At 34.9% G+C, this 20,553-nt stretch overlaps 5 protein-coding genes across 10 annotated transcripts in view; 3 read left to right on the top strand and 2 right to left on the bottom strand.

The window, feature by feature from the left end:
* Positions 1 to 467: 467 nt before the first annotated feature.
* Positions 468 to 4,714, top strand: LOC145960273 (uncharacterized). Its single transcript, XM_083079610.1, has 5 exons — positions 468 to 687; positions 1,830 to 1,979; positions 2,721 to 2,838; positions 3,099 to 3,182; positions 3,472 to 4,714. The coding sequence occupies exons 2-5, from the start codon at positions 1,926 to 1,928 to the stop codon at positions 4,368 to 4,370; spliced, it is 1,155 nt and encodes a 384-aa protein (XP_082935736.1). The 5' UTR covers positions 468 to 687; positions 1,830 to 1,925; the 3' UTR covers positions 4,371 to 4,714.
* A 617-nt stretch (positions 4,715 to 5,331) lies between these two features.
* Positions 5,332 to 8,224, bottom strand: Eif3d1 (eukaryotic translation initiation factor 3 subunit d1). The gene is made up of 3 exons (XM_083079609.1): positions 7,950 to 8,224; positions 7,823 to 7,868; positions 5,332 to 6,914 (listed from the first exon to the last, which is right to left on the bottom strand). The coding sequence occupies exons 1-3, from the start codon at positions 8,121 to 8,123 to the stop codon at positions 5,449 to 5,451; spliced, it is 1,686 nt and encodes a 561-aa protein (XP_082935735.1). The 5' UTR covers positions 8,124 to 8,224; the 3' UTR covers positions 5,332 to 5,448.
* A 360-nt stretch (positions 8,225 to 8,584) lies between these two features.
* LOC145960275 (ATP synthase-coupling factor 6, mitochondrial) lies at positions 8,585 to 10,058 on the top strand. Of its 2 annotated transcripts, none has more exons than XM_083079615.1 (4): positions 8,585 to 8,740; positions 9,224 to 9,369; positions 9,629 to 9,759; positions 9,909 to 10,058. In XM_083079615.1, the coding sequence occupies exons 2-4, from the start codon at positions 9,230 to 9,232 to the stop codon at positions 9,941 to 9,943; spliced, it is 306 nt and encodes a 101-aa protein (XP_082935741.1). In that variant the 5' UTR covers positions 8,585 to 8,740; positions 9,224 to 9,229; the 3' UTR covers positions 9,944 to 10,058. The 2 variants fall into 2 exon arrangements, with proteins under 2 accessions (XP_082935741.1, XP_082935742.1); XM_083079616.1 differs by having other exon boundaries at positions 8,617 to 8,724.
* On the bottom strand, positions 9,813 to 19,098 carry Dnapol-epsilon255 (DNA polymerase epsilon catalytic subunit 1). 2 transcript variants are annotated; one of them, XM_083079592.1, is made up of 19 exons: positions 19,028 to 19,098; positions 18,584 to 18,876; positions 18,395 to 18,515; positions 18,093 to 18,311; positions 17,740 to 17,966; positions 17,335 to 17,575; positions 16,844 to 17,160; positions 16,511 to 16,757; positions 15,883 to 16,435; positions 15,327 to 15,768; positions 14,950 to 15,187; positions 12,283 to 14,883; positions 11,995 to 12,158; positions 11,640 to 11,928; positions 11,405 to 11,488; positions 11,033 to 11,298; positions 10,824 to 10,956; positions 10,525 to 10,736; positions 9,813 to 10,457 (listed from the first exon to the last, which is right to left on the bottom strand). In XM_083079592.1, exons 2-19 carry the CDS (start codon positions 18,664 to 18,666, stop codon positions 10,154 to 10,156), a joined length of 6,741 nt encoding a protein of 2,246 aa, XP_082935718.1. In that variant the 5' UTR covers positions 18,667 to 18,876; positions 19,028 to 19,098; the 3' UTR covers positions 9,813 to 10,153. The 2 variants fall into 2 exon arrangements, with proteins under 2 accessions (XP_082935718.1, XP_082935719.1); XM_083079593.1 differs by lacking the exons at positions 17,740 to 17,966; positions 18,395 to 18,515; positions 18,584 to 18,876; positions 19,028 to 19,098 and having other exon boundaries at positions 18,093 to 18,217.
* A 658-nt stretch (positions 19,099 to 19,756) lies between these two features.
* Pnt (ETS transcription factor pointed) overlaps positions 19,757 to 20,553 on the top strand; it is a 115,982-nt gene continuing 115,185 nt past the window's right edge. The window contains exon 1 of one of the 4 annotated variants that reach the window (XM_083079601.1): positions 19,757 to 20,052. The gene's annotated coding sequence lies outside the window, so the exon portion shown is untranslated. The remainder of the gene's footprint in view (positions 20,053 to 20,553) is intronic. The other 3 variants (XM_083079599.1, XM_083079602.1, XM_083079606.1) reach the window with 3 other exon arrangements.

Here is a 20,553-nt window from a genome sequence, read left to right as displayed (position 1 = left end):
AGAAATGAGATGGATATTTATTTGGAAGTTGAAGGAGAAAGAGAGGAGAAGCGTAAAGTGCAAGAGGTTCAGCTACAAAGAACAAATCCGTTGGTTCGCTTGACAGAACGCGATTGGACACGATCTGTCATATTTGACAGGTGCCTAGGAACCAATAAGATTGACCAATCGAGGCGTATCTTTAACCTGATTGGTCCAACGCTTTCAGTATTTATAGTGTCAAGATGAACGCACCAATAGAAAAGCGAATCTGCGCCAGAATTTTTTGCGCATGCGTAAGTGAATTGTCATTCGACACGTGACCGATTTTGAACAGACTCAAATTAAATATAAATAGATTGTGTGAGTTTATGTAAATTATCAATGATTTATTCCAATTAATGTTAATAAACCCGATATGTATTAAATATATTATTAAATATATCAAGTAGCAATTATTAATATTATATAACACGTACATAACTGAAATGTAATAGCATCTGTTTGGACGAAAATAATTGTTCTAATTACGAAATAATCTCTAATCATATATATAAATGCAAATAAAGACCCACTATGCCTTTCATCTCTGACATTTCAGAGTCGAACACGTCGTATTTAGATACGTGTTTCATGATCTTCAATATTGTTGAAAATTGAGCATCTCAAAGTGCTTGTCATGTGTGTGGAAGTTTGAAAAAAAATTATGTAATCAAGTATATTAAATTTTATCTATCTAAAAATAATAGTTTTCGATTTTTTAGCCAACAATCATATGATTCATGCAAGTTCTCACGTGTGTTTAGCATAGTTTTATACAATTTTATATTATCTCTTCTCATTATAATTATTTATCTATGATATTTACTTGTTTTCACTCGGTTTAAAGTTAATAATTCAGCAAATTAATAAATGGAGAACCATCCAAAGCCTACAGAATTAAGAAATTAATAATAATAATAATAATAATACAGGAAATATTAGATTGATGGGAAAGTTTTTGTTTGTTTTTCACATTAAAAATACATAAGAAAAATAAAATTATGTAATATTAAATTTTATATAATATTAATATTATTTATATATATATAATAAAAAATTATATAATATTAAAAAATCCATATAAATAATATTAAAATTAATTAAAATAATATTAAAATGCTTTTAAATTATTTCTATATAAAAATATATAGTTTTCGATTTTTTCAATCAACAATCATGCGATTCATGCAAGTCTCTCATGTGTGTTTAACATTGTTTCATACTTATCATGTTTCATAATTTATCTTTTCACTATTATTATTTATCTATGACGTTATGTAATACTTTTGCAGCAATTCATTCAATAGAAAATTTATTAATAATATTTTTTCTGAAATAATCTGAAACAATCAATGATAATGATATCCAATGATATATTGATATCAATTAAGATTGGGAGTTTTTAATATAAAGAGACTGCAATTATGTATATTAAATTATATTATAAAGTAGTGAATAAAAATATAATATGCATGTTAAATATCAGTGTGAATAAAGTTGTCAATTTCCTTAAAATTATATATGCACACATATATGTGTGAAATTGACAACTTTATTCACTGATGTAATTTAACATACATATTATGTTTTTATGTTTTTATTTACTACTTTAATCTTAATTGATATCAACATATCATTATCGTTGATTGTTTCAGATTATTCCAGAAAAAATATTATCAATAAATTTTCTATAAAATATATATATTTCTCATATATATATCTTTCTGATTGATATATAATCAAGCATAAGAAACATATGTATTTCTGTTGTTGGATGATGTTCCATATATCTTATCATACACACATAGACGCGAAATTGTATATAAACGCTCGTTATCAAAGAAGTCACTGTCAATCAAGAAAGTAAGCTTGCTGTACATCGCACGTGTTAATACATCAACGACATGTCTTACGGCGGAATAAACGAAGGCATTTTTGATTACGCGAAGGAGAAAAATGTAAGTGAAATAGAAAAAGATTCATTAAATAAAATAATATCTGAAAATATTCAAAAATATTTAATAGGGTCGATAAAGATCACTGCGCACGCGAGCGATAAATGTTTAAGAATTTTTACATGATATAATTATTATCATTATTATCATATTATTCAAGATGGGTTGATATTATCAAAAGAAGTTTCGACATTCGTGTCTCTTCAGCCTTATTTTACGATTAAGGCCAGGTTGCACCAACATTTTGGATTTAAGCAAGACTTAAATATATGTGTGTTTATATCTTTACCTGTCTTTCTAAAAAAAATAGACATATTTAAGTCTCGCTTAAGGTCAAAATAATATTGGTGAAATCGGACTTGAATTATTTATTCACTGTAATTATTGTATTATTCTATTGTTTCTTATATCTATTTAATATTGTTCCTTATTGCTCGTATTATTGCTCCTAATATTGCTTTCATCAAATGTATTAAATATTTTTTAATATAACAAACTTTTTTTATCTACATTTATTACTGGAAATATTAATTTTACATAAACCTTATGTAAATCCTTTCACATAATATCTCGTAAATATTTCAAAAGTATATATTGTCGGATAATATAATGTTTCCAAGTAATATTTGCAAAAAGAGAGTTTTGTCTAAAAATTTTTCTGTGGACAAAGAAGCAGCTAAATTTCATTCGAATATTATTTTGTGAGAACCGTTACAAAATGAGTTAAGTGTATGATTACGCTAGGCTATTATCGTTGATTTACGAAGTGACACGCTTACAAAACCAACCGCGGCAATGAGGAAGGCTATGTTTGAGGCCGAAGTGGGGGATGACGTTTATGAAGAAGATCCTACGGTAAAAGGTAATTCAAAAAATGCATAAGACAGAATCAATTAATTTATCTCCATTTTCTTGCACACATAAGAACTTAAACACATGTCTCTAAAGGTCTAAAAAATGACTTTAAGACGTCTTATCGTCCTTTAGATGTATTCAAGATGTTTTGATACCTTTTTGTGTTGTTTGGGAAATTATTCTCTCAATTATGATTTTTTGAACAACCTATATAAGCGCGAAATTTTAACAATAATCCTCTAATCAAATATTTATATTACTTTTTAGAATTACAGAAAAAAGCAGCGGCGTTGCTTGGAAAAGAAGATGCACTCTTTGTTAGTTCTGGTACTATGGGAAATATAATTGCTGGTAAGAATTGATAGATAATTTCTATTCTCTTTGTGATTTTCTTAAAATAATGTTTTAAAAATTTATAATCAAATTTATCTTTAATATCTCTATATTTATTATATATTTTTTTTTTTAGTTTCTATCTTTGTTAAATTTCTAAATAAATACACACAAATAATCTTATCAAGATGGCCAATACGAGCAATAATTTAAATATTTAAACATATGTGTACTTTTTAGAAAATTATAATTTTATAAAACATTTTTGTACTTTTTCAAAAAATATACTCGCCTCCTTCTCTTTCAGTCATGAATCATTGCAACGTACGCGGCAGCGAAGCTTACTGCGGAGACGAGTCGCACGTATTTCTTCATGAACAGGGTGCCGCAGCGCAGGTAGCTGGTGTGAACCTTTGTATCTTGCCAAATAAGGAGGATGGCACATTCGATCTGAAGAAACTGGACAGCGCGATCCGCACGGATCGCATACATGAACCGATCTCAAAGTTGATCCTCGTAGAGAATACAATTAACGGTAAAATAATACCCCAATCGTGGGTCGAGGAGTTGATGGTGGTGGCGAGGAAGCATAATCTCAGGACGCATTTGGACGGGGCGCGATTGTGGAATGCCTCAGTCGCGTCGGGGATCTCGGTGAAGGAATTAGCTGCTTCATTCGACTCGGTAACTTTTTGTCTGAGCAAGGGATTAGGCGCTCCCATAGGATCCGTGCTCTGCGGAAGCAAGGATTTCATCGCTGACGCAAGGAGGAGACGCAAAGCACTGGGTGGCGCGTTGAGACAGGTCGGCGTAATCGCCGCAGCCGGAATCGTCGCTCTGGAAGAAACGGTACCACGATTAGCGGAGGATCATAAAAGAACACTAGCGATCGCTCAGGCGATTAATAAATTAAATTCCAAAGTATTTAGCGTAAACATGAAAACCGTGCAAACCAATATGATATTCATAAACGTAAATGTCGACAGTGGAGTGTCCGCCGTGACGCTCATGAAGAGACTCCATCAAGTCGATGATTCTGATAAAGATGATAAGATTATAATCAGATGCTTGGCTTTGACGGAAACTTTAATCAGAATTGTACTTTATTATGACATCGATGATTCGATGGTAGATGCTGCCATACGTAAGTTAAAATATGTTATCAAACTGTTGGATCCTCAAGTACAGAATTCTTCATATTTCTAAAAAAATGCCAATTTATTAAATAAAGAGAATTTTTCAAATATGTTATATATAAAAATATGTATATATAATTGAATAATAACTATTTATATCATAATCTAATAGTTCTACATATTAATGAAAATACAAGTGAAAATACAAATAAAAAAAATCCAAATATATTCTATGTTTAATATAATGTGAAGCTTTATTTTATTTATATTATTACTATTTCTCAATAATATTGTTCCAAACCTTTTATCAAATTTTTTTATTTCAAATAAAAGTTTGTGATCATGTCATTCAAATATATACAATATTTTTACTGATAAGCGTTGGCATTTAATAATGCATACTTTCTTCAAAATTTGATAAATGCAGAATTGATACAAAATTTTCTTTAAGAAATTTAGAATCTTTCTTTATAGCAATATATGTATAATAATATATTGTATTATTAAAGTTTAATTATGTTGAATATATTAAATAATTAATTTCCTTTGCAAGAATTCTCCTATAAACTCGAATAAAAGCGCCCATCAATCGCATGATTATCAATTAAAGATGACTAATATATTATTCGCGTTGTTAACTTTAAAACGCGTCATTAACAGACTCATCATTTTTATTCTCTTCATCCTCAAAGATATTATCAGCAATATCATATAATCGAATCATAGACTTATTCGAGTCCTTCATTATCAAATATTTGTTGTCCTGCTTCACACAAATGTCAGCGACATACCTCAGAATATCCCATGGATTATTCATGTTTAGGTTGATATGCGTTGCAAACTCGTTCGATTTTTATTGCGTATCAGGAATCACATGCTTCTTAAAGTCTCGTACTATATAATTTTGAAATATACGTTCTTGTAAATTGCAAATCCTCATGTATATCTATTTAAAAAGTATCTTGAACTAAGAAATTTAATTAATATCAATTAATTTTATCAAGACTTGGATAATAAAGCTGCGCATTAAATTGTGCTTAAATCTCCTCATTTATTTTCTTTGCAAGAACACATCTCCTGAATCTCTACAAAGATTCGGGCCGATCAAGTGCACGATTAAAGATGGCGTGTTATTCGCGTTGTTGCTATTAACTTTGAAACGCGTCATTAACAGGTTCATCATCGTCCTCATCTTCTTCACCCTCGCTCTCGAAGGTATTATCAGGAATATCGTATAACCGAATCATTGGCTTATTCGGGTCCTTCATTATCAAATACTTGCCGTCCTTCTGCTTCATACAAATATCAATGATACATCTCAAGATACCCCATGCGTTGTCCATGTTCAAGTTGATTTGTGTCGCAAATTCGTTCGGTTTATACTGCTGCGTACCAAGGATTACATGCTTGCTAGAGTCTCGTACTATAGCGCGCGACACGTATCCAAATTTCAGCTGATCCGAGCCAGCGAGTAACGCCTGAACCGTCCACTTGGCGAGTTTGCAGGCGTTATTTCGTAATTCGTTGGCCAAAACCGCGCCGCGCTGCGTGTCCAGCTTCTGACGCCACTCGACTCCATTAGCCAACTTTGAATCCCATTCGTTCAACGCCTTAATCGATAAGAATTGATTCTCGTTGTTGGGGCCTTGCATCACGGCGTCATGCTCGCATCGGGCGACGAGGACGATGCCGTTGTTGAGATCCCACTTGCGATAACGATAAGCCACGCTTGCCACATCGCTCTCCTCCTCCTCCGAGATGAACGGATTGCCCTCCTCGAACTTGTAGCGCGGCTCGTTCGACTTGAGCACCTGCTGCGAGAAATTGTGATTGATAAAAGTCGCCTCGAGGGCGAGATTCCTCGGCGAGTTCAGCGAATTCCCGTCGTCCTGCGGCGGCTCCACGCTCGTCTCATTCACAGTCAACAGGTCAAACTCGGTGTTGTCACGCTTGTCAAAGAACAGCTTGTCGCCGATCTTCTCGATGACGATGTCCCACGAATAGTTGCTGCGCGTGCAACACATGATGGTTGCCAGAATCGCGTCGGTGGCGTAAACGTTACCCTCGGTTTTCGACAGCTTACGGACGATGGGATCGTCGGTAGTCGTGACCGTGTGGAAGATACGATCGATTCTCTGCAGCGGCTTCTCGCTCTTGACATTCACGCGGTCATACGTCTTGTCGTAATATTCGAGCGAACCGCAGCACAGTATATCCTCGCCATCCTTCACGCTAGGCAACGAGAGCTTGGCCAATCGCGGGAAGTCCATCTCCTCGATGGTAATCCAGTCAGGCCGCACCGTCACGGAAGCGTCACGAATCTTGATGGGCGGTTGATTCTTGTGATTACGCAGACCTTGCTGTCTACCCCAGCGCTTCGTTTGTCCCTTACGCTCCCGTTCTCGCAACTTGAGCTTTCCTAGCTGCTGCATTTGACTCATTCCACCACGTTGACCGCCACGACCGCGTAAGTTGCGCTGGTTGTGACGGAAGCGGCCACGTTGATACGGTGGTTTCTGCACGCGAGTAGTGTCCACCAAGTGGAAAGTGGTCTCGTCTTCATCATGATAATAAGCATACTGACTGCCGGAACCAAACTGCGATGTATATTTGTCTAGAAAAATATATCATTTATCAGACAATCATAGTACATCAAATATAAAATTGATTGAAATTTATTCTTTAAATTGATTGAAGTTATTCCCTTCATATATAATGTAAAAACAAGATATAAAGTAGTACTTTGATTGTTATATACAACTATTGTGATCTATTTTTTACAAATAACTAGATTAAACTAATATAATATTAATATAATGTTAATATAATATTTTAATATAATATACTAATTTAATATCTTACAAAGAACCAGATTAAACTAATACAGATTAACCAGATTAACTAATATACATTAAATTTATAAATATTTTTCAAAAAAAAAGACCTTTACGATACTCATAATTTTTTGCAATGTAGTAGAAAGTTACAAGACTATTTACTTTCAAATAAGATATAAAACTATACTTATTATATATCTTTAGACAAAAATAGATCTAATCATTAAAAATATCAAATAAATATGTAATCATATTAATTAACAATAGTCCTATAAACCTATTCTGTTTATATAATAGAACATCTTGAATATCGTAAATATTATTTAAGAGATTGGATTACAATATTGATATACTTATCATAAAAATATTAATTACACGCTACTATCCAATCATGTACATATTTTAAAATTAAATTTCATATTTAAATCAAATTATAACAATTAGAGAAAAAATTATAGAAATAATACAGAAAAAAATTATAAGTAGAACTTGATATGGTACATCAAGCATGATACGCATCTGTCGAACCTTCCCCAGAATCCATAGGCTTGTTTAATCGCATGAGAGCCTTTTATCGTCAATCAAATATAACATATGCAAAAATACCAAGGAAACCGTGAGTCCTCAATACCTTAAGAGCTTGCTAAGGTTAAGAGAACCTCAATCACAGAGACGAGATACGTACTTGGAAACTTTTTGTCCTGGAAGGCTGGTGTCGTCCAGTCGGAGATCTACAACGAGAAAGGCGTAAATGAGGCTGTTTGACAGGTGGAAGAAGACAAAGGACCCAAACACGTCTGACACATGCTTACCTTGCCCAATCTGTCGCCCTTGGAAAATGGCTGGTAAGGAATGTCCTTAAACTGATCCGGCAGCTCGCACGGGCCCCAGCCGTCCGGGTTGTGCTGGATCGCCGGCGCCAGGAAGTGCGCCACCTCCTCCTTCGGGACAGGATCGTCCAGCACCACTACGTCCACTTCTGTCATACTTCTATCCGGTCGAATTTGCCGTGCATCGACAAACAGGCCACTACGCGACACGGTACGACGCAGATCTTCCGCTACCGGAAATCCTGCCTGCGACGTCAGTGCCGTCAACCCTTTCTTCCAAAAATCCCTAGCAAATGTCAATAATGGAAGATTAAATCACGGGCGTTTTATTGACCAATCAGAGCAAAAGAAGACAAAATTTCTTTCTTCTGATTGGTCGATCTAAAGCCATCTGTTCTACTCGTAATTTTTTATTATATATTTTCTATTTTATAATAAATATTTAGAAATTTTGAGGAGGAAAAAATAGTAAAATTAAATATAGATAAAAATGGTTGCAATTCAAATTCTGACAAATAAAGATACATACATATGTGGAGCAATTAATAAATTTGCATATATTTCTCTTTTAACATAATAAAATCGAATTATTTTTTTTATTTTCCTTGATATTCTTATATTTTTGTATTTTATTTCTATCATTCACCTCTCACAAAATTCACAATTGCAAATTTACAATTGCACATCTAGGACACTTTTCGTCCTCTAGTTCCTTTCGTAGTAAGCTTGTGTGTTCGAGGAGAAAATTCGGAGAATTGTAGGTGCTAAAAAAAGTAATTATTAATCGATGTATATTATTAATATAATATTAAAGTTTTATAATATTGTATTATTGCAGTTGACGAGTAAATCCGAGTATGTGTATTTAATCGATGCATTTAAATTCAATTCGTACTAAAGACAAACTTAACCTTAATAAGTGTCATTTTGTATTTATTACGTAAGAGATTTAATAAACGATTGACTTTTATCAGTGCTTTAATTAAATTCGATATTTATATATATATTTATATTTTTAATTGTCAAAAAATAATTTCTTCTAATCGTTCACATGTATCTGTTGTATAAAAATAAAATTACTTGTTGACAATTGAAGACATAAATCTTCAATTGTCAACAATTAACTTTTTTTACTTACACAACAAATTATTGAAACAATGTCCTAATTATGTATATCAAGAAAAGCATTTCTAAATTATACATTTATAAATTCTCTGTAAAAAAGAAGAATAAAAATTATATGATTTCTTTTTCAGACAATCATGCTGAGGTCACGTCTTGTCAATTTGCCAAAAACTGTTAAGCGTAATATTAGTACTAATATCCCAGCATTGCAGAAAGCAACTGATCCTATACAACAGCTCTTTCTCGACAAACTTAGAGAGTACAAGTCGAAAAGCGCGTAAGTGCATCTCTTTTTGGTCATTATATGTATACGGTAATTTTAGAAAATGAAATAAAATGTTTAAAATATAAGCAACACTTGATTACAATAAATTGAATTTAAATATTAATCCCTTACATTAATTTAAATATTTAATTAATTAGTTCAACTATTTTTGTAATTATCTTGTTATAAATTACATTATACATAGAATGATCAAAATAGAAAATTATATATATCAGTTTTATCACAAAGAATAATTTTTTTTTAATTTAAGAGGTGGAAAATTAGTTGACGCTGGTCCAGAATTACTAAAAGAACACCAGTCTGAAATAGAAAAACTGAATGTGCAATATGGTGGTAGTAAAGGAGCAGATATGACACAATTTCCTCCGTTTAAATTTGATGGTACGCAATTTTGGCAATGTTTATCAAATATTTGTCATTTTTATATGCAAGAGCTATTACAAAAATTGTGTATATTTCACATAAATATTATATGAATATTTGTACATGTTGTTAAAATGATATAATGTATGTTACATTTTGTGTTTTAGATCCACCTGTGGATATTGGTCTTGATAAAAAGTAAATATGTTAATATGTATTAGAATATTTGTGTATATCGATAGCCAAACCACTAAACATTCATTACAAAACCATTAAGTAATTGATTACAAAAAAATAAATATACTATTATAGTTGAATTATTCTATTTTTTCTTGAACAACCTGAATAATCCAAGCAAGTAAAAAAACCAATTTAGTCATGTGAAGCATAAAAATTACTTTTGATTTAACTTCTAACCAGTAAAGAGTCTTGTATTATCTACTATTTCTGCTAAAATATTCATTTTACATTTGCTGGCTATGGATTTGCATATATTTACAAGCATCTTAACTTCGTCCCGCGCAATTAAATTATCGTACTCGCCTGAGCAAGAGCATAGTATATTCATATTTTCTCGCTTGATTTCCTTACACTTTCGACACTGTAGATCTTGCAATACGTAACCCATACTTTTGCGGTTTAATTTATCGATTAATAAAAATTCTATTTCTGTATTATCATAAGAAGTATCACAGATAGGACATTTCCACATGTGTCTGTAATAATCATAATGCGAGATTATCTTCATCTTAATTGTATTAATTGAGAGAATTTGATATTTACCTGTTATTTTCAATTGTATATTGTTGATCTCTACAAAGATCAACATCTCTCGTGTGGTTACATGCTTTGCATATAATTTCTGGTAGGACGAGAGAAATACATGGTTCCTTCCATTCAACATTATCGCTATGACTACCGACTCCAATCAGTCGTAATAGATTTGTCTTCAAATTATAAACTTCGTGTTCTACTTCTTTGTCCAAAGATAAAGTCTGAAATTTTCAAAAGTAGACAAGGATTTTTAATTTTTTGAATAATTATCTTAATTAAAATAAAAAACTAGGTAATAATATTGTTACCTTGCATACTGCTTTGATTAATTCAAGAGCAGGATTAATCTTTATACTTTCTTTTCCATTCATGTCCAGATTAGGATATTCTTCGAGAGTTAACGTTTTCTCGGGTAAATTCCGATGTATTTTTTGCGTTATTCTGAAAATAGTAAATTGAAATTATTAATCAGTATTATTAGATTTTAAGACATAAACTACTTAAAATATATACACACTTGAACAATCTTTGAGACATTTCGCCCGATATCAATTTTTTCGCGTATTCGGCTGTATTTTCTAATGCACCTAAACCAAGTGGTGCTATAAAAGACTGACTTTGGCTTCCTCTTCTTCTAGGTCTTGCAGTATTATTGGTCTCGTTTTCAATCATACATCGATATATCATGTTTATATATCCTGCTATTACTGCATTGAAACTTGCCTGACAGCCTGATTCCTTAGGCAAGCATTCCATCAAGCTCCAACTCATGACTATTTGAGGCTAAATAAAAATAATTCAATTACAAATATATAGTCTGACGATAGAAAATCATTAAAGAAAAAAATATATCAGTGCAATTTCTAAAAATATTTATAAAAGTATTTACTGTATCATCGTCCTCATTTTCGGTACTCTCATCATCTCTCGTGTCATCCTTTGATAGCTGTCCTTTAACACCAGCATGATTGTGCTGTCCAATAAATTGATATAGATTAAATTTATTATCATGATATTTATTTATAAATCGCGAATGAGATGATAAAAACAAATAGAAACATGAATCAAATAAATTTTAGAATAAAATCAATGTTAGTTTCATAGAAATATGTCAAACAACATACCAAGTCAAGCCATATCAGATATTCCCAGCACTGATCGTATGTAATTTCGATACTGTGGAATAACTCCTTGTTTCGGATGGTTTGAACAACAAATTCCATATAGCCCAAAGCATCGGCCACGGATCTCTTCTTCGTGCACACGATAATTTTGTTAAAATTTGCAAATACTATAATACAGCCTAATGTCTTGAATTCTGCTATCAATTGTATGTATAATTTCTTCATATAGGTGTGTAAAGTACGGCGTAGAGCAGGATCATAAAGCAAAGCATTGGAAGATCTTAGCCATCTGGAATCATGCAAATAGAAAATAATATTTACATAATCAATAATATATCAAAAAATGTAAACGTACCGATAAAAGTGAATCAGCTGATAGTCTGCGAATACATTCTTGTAAACAGAGACTTCGATCAACCATGCGTTTACCATGCTTCGCAACGTCTTAAACGCCGGATTGCAGAGGGTGATTTCATCATAGCTGGGAATAATCGCAGCAGCATCACCCGTTGCCATATCCTGTGAAATGAACAATTACAATATTGCAAATTAGAGAGAAGATACTTAGAAGATTCTTAAGTTTCCAAAGATTATTAATTAATTTGAAAAGATGATGAATTTTTAGAAAATATTTCTCGCTGACCTGAACGGATGGACGTTGTTGATTGTGAAAGGCCACAAACGTACTGGTTCCATCTATGTCGTGAATATGATGGTACTGCAGCAGCGCATTGACCGCCAGACTTTCCACATCCAGCTGGACACAGACGCTGGAATACGTGCCTGGATTGTTCGCGGCGCAGCTCGAGCTTTCCTCGAAATCCGTCAATAATCTGTTGTCGTCGTTCTCGCTGCCGCCTAAATCGGGTTTTTCCGTAGGAGAGCACCACAAGACAAAGTTGTTCCTGTGCAAGTGTCTGGCGTAGAATAGATCCGCACCAAAGAGAGTAGGATCCGCTGGTATGTTGCCGATAGGCGCGTGGAAGAAACGACATTGTTCCGCCATTAGCTCGACGATCTGTTGACTTTTCAAGTAGTGCCTGACCATCATCTTCGCGCCTATCTTTTGCCACTCTAGCGTGCCGTACAGATTTTCCACATCACGCACATGCGTGTTGACGAGAGGAAATTCGTTGAGCAGCGGCATCTCGGTAGTCAACATCGTCCTGTCGAGGGCGGTTTGATTGATGATGATTGTAGCGCCGTGACCTTCGTTTTTGTACGTCGTCAAAGCCGCTTGCAACGTACGGCACACTTGTTGAAAGTTTGTTTCCATTTGAACCACAAATTGCATGGTTTTAGGCAGTCTGTTTACGTTGTCCTCGCCGATCTTCTCCAGCGTTGCTTTACGTTCTTGCGTATACAATGTACTCATGTTTGGCAGCTGATTGGAAGCAGCGACTGAATCTAAGATGAATATGTGACCTCGCTTGCTGGCACTTAAAAATAAACCCCACAGTGCTCTTTGATGGTTCGAGCTCCAATGATGATACAGGAATATATAGTTGATTGATCGGGTCTGCTTGAGGTAAGGCTGAAAGGCGATGCTCTTGAATTCTAACTGATCCAACATGAAGGTGTCGGCTCCATCTGCCATTTTACGCGCGGCACGTGGATCGACTATACACACGCATCCCAACTGCAATATGGCCCGAAATTCTAATGCCATTTGCGTCTCGTAAATCCCTTCAATTTCTGGCTTACTCAAATCCTCCAGGAGCTCCCGACTGTGCTCCTGAAACAGAGATTCCGGCAGAGAGTATCGATACAAGTTATATACCGGACGAGAACGTGGCAACGATTTGAAACTCTTCTTCCAGAGTTCATTTGGTCCTGGGTCCGGTCTTGCTTTACGGGTGTTTACGTAAAATATCCGAGGTACTACGAGACGCACTTGATGCAGTTGCGTATCCAGCAGTATCCATAATCGAAACATGCCGGGTTCGCCTGTTTCCGTCAATTGGACTATTTGCCAAGGAGTTTCCAACAATTTCCTTTGAGCGCGTCTCAAGAAACCGGTCATGGTAGACGTATTCGTATTTCGTATAACTCCCCAGGTGATTCCGTCATTCTCATCCGTCTTGCTTCTCTTCTGGCGATGCTGATGCCTCTGTTTGGCCTGATAGGCCCATTTTTTCTTATGAAACTCCAACCATTTAATCCTTTCTTCTCTTGTTGTTCCCCTTGGAGGAGGTGAACCCAAAGCTTCTTTCCAACTTTTGGCCCTGACCGCTTCGTCGTCCTCTATATGCTGTCGTTTTCTTTTGTTAACGACCGAGACTGGTGAATTCTTGAAGCTAGTTGACGGTCTTGTGAGATCCTCAATATCACGAGGTTCTTCAATGCTGTTGGCTGTTTGTTGTAAAGTCTCAGGCTTAGCTGTTACAGTAAATATATCCGTAATCTTTTTTTGACGATGAGACGTACTCTTCTCCGTTACTTTTTTATGCAACCAAGGCGGATGCTGTACTCGCGGGACTGGATTAGCCAAGCCTTGCATCGCTGCTGGTATAGTGATTATTTTTTGGATGGCACTTCCAAGTCGTTCAATGTAATAATTCCAGTCCAAGATGTCTCTTATATCGTCACTGTACAAAGTGGGATCTTTCAACCATTTTTTTAGATAATGTCTACGGACAGCCGGTTCCGATTGAAAGATGGCCAAGGGTATCGCACGCTCGGTAACTGGTGCGCTTTGCGGTTTATTCGCTATAATATATCTACAAGCTAAGCCCGCATCTTTAACCATCTCATCCCCCAAGAATTCGGCTAGTCTTTTCGCCGTAGAAATTGATGTCGACTTTTGCGCACCGTATTCTTCCAGTTTACGCGACATGGACTTGTTCTCGGATATGAGTTCGAATAATTCAGAGTCGGGCATATTCGCACACTTACTATAGAGTAAATCGAGCCAATAATCCGCGTCTTTCGCGACCGAGGCGTAACATTCTTCCAACGTGTTACCCTTCAAGAAAGACTCGAAAACTGAGGCTTGAAAAATTTTAATCAGCTGTAGTTCGCCCCTCCTCTTTACCTCGAATCCTTTTAATTCGGCTAGCGAACCGTCGAAATTAAAAACCGCGTATCGTTTCTTCAGTTTTTTTCCTTCTTCCTTGGCAGCGGGCAACACCATGGCTAGATATGGACCGTCAACTTCGAAAAATATCGAATTCTCATTTCTAATTTCGTACGTTAAGTTGTCTTTATCCACAAGCTCATGGTATACTTGATTGGTAAATTGATCCTGCATGAAAAATTGTTGTTAATTAAAAGAAGAGGAAAGATATCTTCTTTATTCAGTTATACTCACCTTCACCATAAAATTAAGAACCGCATTCGGATAAGAGATTGTAAATTTCGGCTTCTTTTCAGATGTAGTGTGAACTATAATGGAGTCTGGGAATGATGCAGGTAATATACACCATATACCATCGGTATCCAGTTCCAGTGGACGACCAATTTGTTCTATAATCTCTCTAGCTTTCCTGATAATATGGGCTCCTGTATAACATACAATGCCACCCATTTCCATGCTATGCCACCGTGCTCTGCAACATAATTAAAATTTTAGTTTAACTAAAAAAAAGTACTAATTTAATCACAATATAAATAAAATTAATAAAAAATATAGCACAATACTAAAATATATTTCGTTTTAATATTATATATTTTCTCTTTCTTTCTTACCCTTTTCTCATAACATAGCCATAGAAGGAATTCAAGATACATTTATGAGCGAGTTGAAGAGAATCGTATAAAACTTCTCTACTCTTGGCAGATTTTATCTCAGCCGCATCTTCTTTCGCGATTGCCGCTGCTACTTGCCGCTTGGCAACTTTAGTTAATGCTTTGTATTCATATCTTCTGTCTCTGAAGGCTCTCACAGTGTCTACATAAAATGAATTTTCTTTTTGACAAATTGTCTGCGTTCTCTCTTCCATTCTAGTAATTTTGACTTTCTTATAAGCCTTTTTGCAATATTCGGTAAGCCTGTTCTTTTGAAATGTGGCTTGTTCCTTTGTGGTTAATTCGTGGAAAGCTCTCTTGGGACCACCAGGGAAATGAGATGGAAATCTTTCAGTTTCTAACTGTTGTTTTACTCTCTGATATTCACCCAAACTTGCAGCCACTGAAATTTATTAATTATAAAATCGAGTTATACATTTCTCAAGTTAAAGGAGAAGAAAGTAATAATTTTATTTTAAAAATAACATGTGTAGAAATATTTTATATTCAAACTTACAATATTCGCCTCTCCACATCCATTTCATCTTTCGTTGACAAAGAGCGTCAGGTTTGTTATAGTCACACACTGCACAATCCATTTCGTTTACTATCGCGGAGGGTTGTAATCTATTAGTCAAAATAATATTCGGATACATAGCGCCTACGTCCAAGTGATAAATCACAGGATTTTCTAATCTCAAAGGTTGATCTCGAAGCTCTTTCAATTTTCCCTTAACTTCATCTACTATTTCATCAAAATTTGTAACCATTTCAATAGGTATTTTCTCCTCTTCTTGTATCGTATGTTTCAAGGCATTTTCTACACCACTGATTAATTCATTTACGGCTCTTGGAATAATTTTGAAACGGTAGGGAATATCCGCTCTGAAAACACCAGACTCCAAGGCTTCCACATGTCCACCCACATATGTTTCTTGATCCAACAAATGACCATCTTTTGTTAGTTTATTCAGTTCAGTTTCTTGTTTATTAGGAAATATGATATTAGCTTTAAAAGCTTGCACCATAAGAAGTGACTCACACAAAGTACCAGATCCCTTTCTAAGCACCTAGAAATAAATCGAAATAAATTATTCTTTTAACAAAACCATAGGTACATCAATTGCAATGTATATTTTCCTTACTTCGTCAGGTTCCATAGGAATAATAGTACATAATGCAAATATGAATGGATGAATGTACTTTTGGTAGAGATAAAATGTTGCCACAGCATCGGAAACGGAATAATTTGCGAGTACTTCCGGTTCTTCCGATGCTAATCTGCACATATCTTCCGGATCGAGTTCCACCGGATCGTATCTCAACTTTGCTTTAGCAACAGCTTTTAAATTCTGAGAACCCACTGGGAGATAAGAATCACGTCTTACCCAACTTTAGACAGAAAATATTTCAAGATGAAAAATATTTCTAGTAATATATATATTGTGTTGTAATAATACATCTTCCAGAATAATTACCATAAGCAATCCATATGCATAGCAGCTCTATTGACGTAAACTCCCTCGCGATTTTTAGAGAAACCAATTTTCTCTTTCATATCCATGTTATGTACAGCGGCTCGCGCTTCAACGAATGGCCAATCAAAGAAATCACCGTTGTATGTTACAAATATATGTGGCCTTATTTCATCAATATGGTCGAAAAATCTTGCTATTGTTGCTTTCTCATTAGGCTCATTAAATACTGTAAAGGGGCCTTCAAATTCTGGTTTCGGTGTATACTCGAAATTTCGTATATCTGCTGATATTAGTTCTCTATTTGTTATCAAGTATCCCTGGAATAAAATATATTTCATATAAATTATCTTAACAAAATAATAGAATGATTTCAAAAATAAATTATCTTATCAAAAGCAATAGAAAGAAAATTTACGCGTATTTTTTTTTTAATTTTGAAAAAGGAATTGAATAATTTATAAGCTTTATTAATCTTGTACAAAATATATTACCTGCCCGTCTATCATATATGATATCATCATAATTTGATCTATACTGGCATCTGGAAATTTCAGTGGCAACTTTGTAGTTTCGATATCATATGCCAATACAATGGGTTCAGGTGGCTCAATCATATCCTCCTTTCGTGTAATTATAGGTGGTTCACTTCCCTTGGTTTTTACAGAGTACCAAGTTCCACAAAAGATGTTGGCATCTATAGATACTCGAACATGATGAGGTACATCATGTTCTCTATATAAAAAATCAAATTTAAATTATATAACATGATATGAAAATTTTGAGAAATATTGTAAATTAAAAAAAAGATTAAAAGAGATTAAAATATTAAATAATAAATATTAAAAAAGATTTTTTTAAAATATTAAAAAAAGAAACAAAAAAATACATATAGCTACCTAATATCAAGAATATTGTCCATGTGATCTAAAGTTTGTTTACTATTATCCTGTTCATTTGACTGCAACGTAGTTGCCAGCATGTCTGTATAATAAGTATTACTCTTCTCTCTCTCTTTATTAACTTTAACAACACGCATAATATCTCGCTTGACTTTTGTTAAATCTACAGTATTTGCAAAAGAAAGCTTCAAATACTTTTGTTTCAAACCAATCAAATGATTAGCCTAAAATTAAAAAAAAAAGAAACAAATGAAAGAAACAAAATTATATTTTTCTAAAAGAAAAAAATAGTATTAGTAAAGAAAATAGTATTCCCTTCCAACTAAACAATGATTAAATATGCATCTTACTAAATCAAGATCTTCTTTGTAAGTAGTTTCAATTTTTGTCAAAAGTCCCATATATTTCTTGGATAAAAACGTTGATACTTCCACAAACGTATCTTTACGACATAAAATGTAAAAATAGGGCGAATATGGCAACGACACTTTAAATCTGGTAGCATCTTCCTCTATGAAATAGTAATCTACACCACTCAAAAGTCGCTTATCGTCTTCTACAATTTCAGTCTAGAGGAACATCAATAAAATGAATATTTTATTTTATTAGGCACAAGATTATATATCATTATTTCTTTTTGAAATTTCCTTACCGCATGCATATTAAGCAAAAATCCTATTCTCTCCTTGGAATCAGTGACTCTACGAAATCCATACGCAGCGTCAATTTTAATATCCTCTTTGATTTCAAGCAACCTTCCCAATGCATTTTCCCTGAAATATTTACAGATTAGAGGAAAATCAACTAAATGCGAGCGATACAATATAAAAGATTATTATACCCTGAATTACTGGCCTCCTGATTTGCATTTTTCTTATTCGCCTTGGGAGGTCGAACAGCTCCTGTGTTTTGCAGGGTTTCCATTTCAAAATGCACAGTGAGTCAATAAACAAGTAACAACATCGATAAAGAATTTTAGAAGCTGCGAACAGCTGTTTGCAAGTGTCTCTACAGATTTGTTATTGTTGCTCATCTGTTGATCGCAGACCGCCTTTTTCCATACAATCCGATATGCATCGATAGCCGCGAATGGAGACTCGTCAGATTGCTGGATTCTGATTGGTAGAAAGGTCGCTGCGAAATTATCGATGAAAACAAGCCCCAATTAGTTGACATTTCATAAAATTCTAAATAAAAATAAATAAAAAACTATAAAATTCTAAATAAAAAGCTAAAAAATATCTTTCTAAAAATATAATATAATTGTCATAATTTCAAGACATACATCCATCTTGTTCTGCGATTCTGAACCAAAAGACAAATCAGATCGCGCGGTTCGTCTATCAACGACTCGATGGTTCGTGACGATCGGTCCCGCCATCTCGCGGAGCCACTGCCGCGCTGCCGGCTGATTGGCCAGTTCTACGCTCCCCTTGCCCCGCCCAGAACAGGCTCGTTGACGCGCACTGTACCTCTAGGTCTAGAGTCCCTAGAATATAGAGTCTGGCTACTCGATTAGTTTTGAAAAAATATGGCGGCAATATATATATATATGAGCGTATCTAGAAGTTTTGAAAAAACATGGTGGCAGTTTATGAATGACATATCTCAAAATGCTAATGTATATTTATTTTTTTATCATTTATCATCTCTTAAAATATAATTTTCAACTATAGAAATAATGAAATTTTTTAATTTATTATTGAAAGTTAATTTTTTTATTTTTTAATTAAAAATTGATAAAAAGAGAGTGCAATTGTTGTAATTTTCTTGTCTCACTTCTTTTTCAATTATTAAGCTTCCTTATAACAATAACAATTCCCAATAACAGTTCTAAGCTGTCTAATAACAATTTCTATTGGTTCCGCCATTTTTTTACAAATTTCGTTTCGACGAATCAGATGGGACACGTACCGTGGCCAGACTCTATATTCTAGGGACTCTACTCTAGGTCCACCGGCGAGTCTATGGCGATACTCGGTTCGCCAGCCATTGGCCGGCGGGCCGAAATTACGACGCGAGGTTAGTAGCGCGTTCAGTTTCATTCATGAAACGTCGGTCGCGGCGAGCGCGGCCATAATACTTTTGTAATCTCCGTATTGTGTATATACGCTCTTGTACGCCGCGTCGCGTTGCGTTCAGTGTCGCTGCCGATGTGCGTGCGCCTCCTAGTCGTACACGTGATCCCCGTTCCCGCTTCGTGTCGCGTTTTTGCATGGTGTTCCCTGGTGCGCGCGACTGGACCGGCTGGAAATTGTCACCGATAAACTTCTGGGACGTCGGTTAGCGCGGCGGGACCCCCCGCATCAGGTGAGCCGGGGAAAAGGGCGCGAGAAAATTCAACACCTTCCAGCGTGTCGCCCCCATTGGCCTCGTTCTTTTCTTCTTTTTCTATTCTTTTTCTATTCTTTTTCTATTCTTTTTCTTTCTCGCCCCGCGATCGGCCTGAAGTGAGCCGTCGAACGTCAGACGTTTGACGTTCGGTTTGTAACGTTTATTTTCGCGCCCAGAATCCGAGGAATCGCGAGCAGCGAATTCTTTCGCGATTCTCGGAGGGCGGTCGAGTGTAAAGCTGACACTGGAGCTTTTTATTTCTCGACTCGGCTTCGCGTGAGGGGAAAAAAGGGCGATTCGTTCCATGAATATCACGACGAGAAGTTTGCGCCGAGACGGTCGCGCATGACAGTATTTTAACCAAGCGCCGTCTCAAATATAGAATACCTTTCTGTTTTCAAATTAACCACCGTGTATGTGTGCACGTATGTTTGTGCGCGCGCGCGCGCGCAAATTATAAACAAAGGTATATTAAAT

This window comes from Camponotus vicinus, unplaced genomic scaffold, assembly GCF_025532165.1.
Source record: "Camponotus vicinus isolate PSW18456_S1 unplaced genomic scaffold, iyCamVici1.0 SCAF_10, whole genome shotgun sequence".
NCBI classification, from domain to species: domain Eukaryota; kingdom Metazoa; phylum Arthropoda; class Insecta; order Hymenoptera; family Formicidae; genus Camponotus; species Camponotus vicinus.
Note: the sequence above shows the minus strand (reverse complement) of the source record. Positions and strands in the feature narration are given on the sequence as shown.

What these genes read in the sequence shown, in the direction of transcription:
- Dnapol-epsilon255 (XM_083079592.1), bottom strand. Translation starts at nt 18,666, where the DNA reads ATGGAAACCCTGCAAAACACAGGAGCTGTTCGACCTCCCAAGGCGAAT. An exon ending in CATATATGATAGACGGGCAG is followed by an intron (nt 17,161 to 17,334) that starts GTAATATATTTT and finishes ATTTTATTCCAG; the next exon opens with GGATACTTGATAACAAATAG. An exon ending in GGCTATGTTATGAGAAAAGG is followed by an intron (nt 15,188 to 15,326) that starts GTAAGAAAGAAA and finishes ATTATGTTGCAG; the next exon opens with AGCACGGTGGCATAGCATGG.
- LOC145960273 (XM_083079610.1), top strand. Translation starts at nt 1,926, where the DNA reads ATGTCTTACGGCGGAATAAACGAAGGCATTTTTGATTACGCGAAGGAG. An exon ending in ATTACGCGAAGGAGAAAAAT is followed by an intron (nt 1,980 to 2,720) that starts GTAAGTGAAATA and finishes TGATTACGCTAG; the next exon opens with GCTATTATCGTTGATTTACG. An exon ending in AGAAGATCCTACGGTAAAAG is followed by an intron (nt 2,839 to 3,098) that starts GTAATTCAAAAA and finishes ATTACTTTTTAG; the next exon opens with AATTACAGAAAAAAGCAGCG.
- Eif3d1 (XM_083079609.1), bottom strand. Translation starts at nt 8,123, where the DNA reads ATGACAGAAGTGGACGTAGTGGTGCTGGACGATCCTGTCCCGAAGGAG. An exon ending in AGGGCGACAGATTGGGCAAG is followed by an intron (nt 7,869 to 7,949) that starts GTAAGCATGTGT and finishes TTCTCGTTGTAG; the next exon opens with ATCTCCGACTGGACGACACC. An exon ending in CCAGGACAAAAAGTTTCCAA is followed by an intron (nt 6,915 to 7,822) that starts GTACGTATCTCG and finishes ATATTTTTCTAG; the next exon opens with ACAAATATACATCGCAGTTT.
- LOC145960275 (XM_083079615.1), top strand. Translation starts at nt 9,230, where the DNA reads ATGCTGAGGTCACGTCTTGTCAATTTGCCAAAAACTGTTAAGCGTAAT. An exon ending in GAGTACAAGTCGAAAAGCGC is followed by an intron (nt 9,370 to 9,628) that starts GTAAGTGCATCT and finishes TTTTAATTTAAG; the next exon opens with AGGTGGAAAATTAGTTGACG. An exon ending in TCCTCCGTTTAAATTTGATG is followed by an intron (nt 9,760 to 9,908) that starts GTACGCAATTTT and finishes TTTGTGTTTTAG; the next exon opens with ATCCACCTGTGGATATTGGT.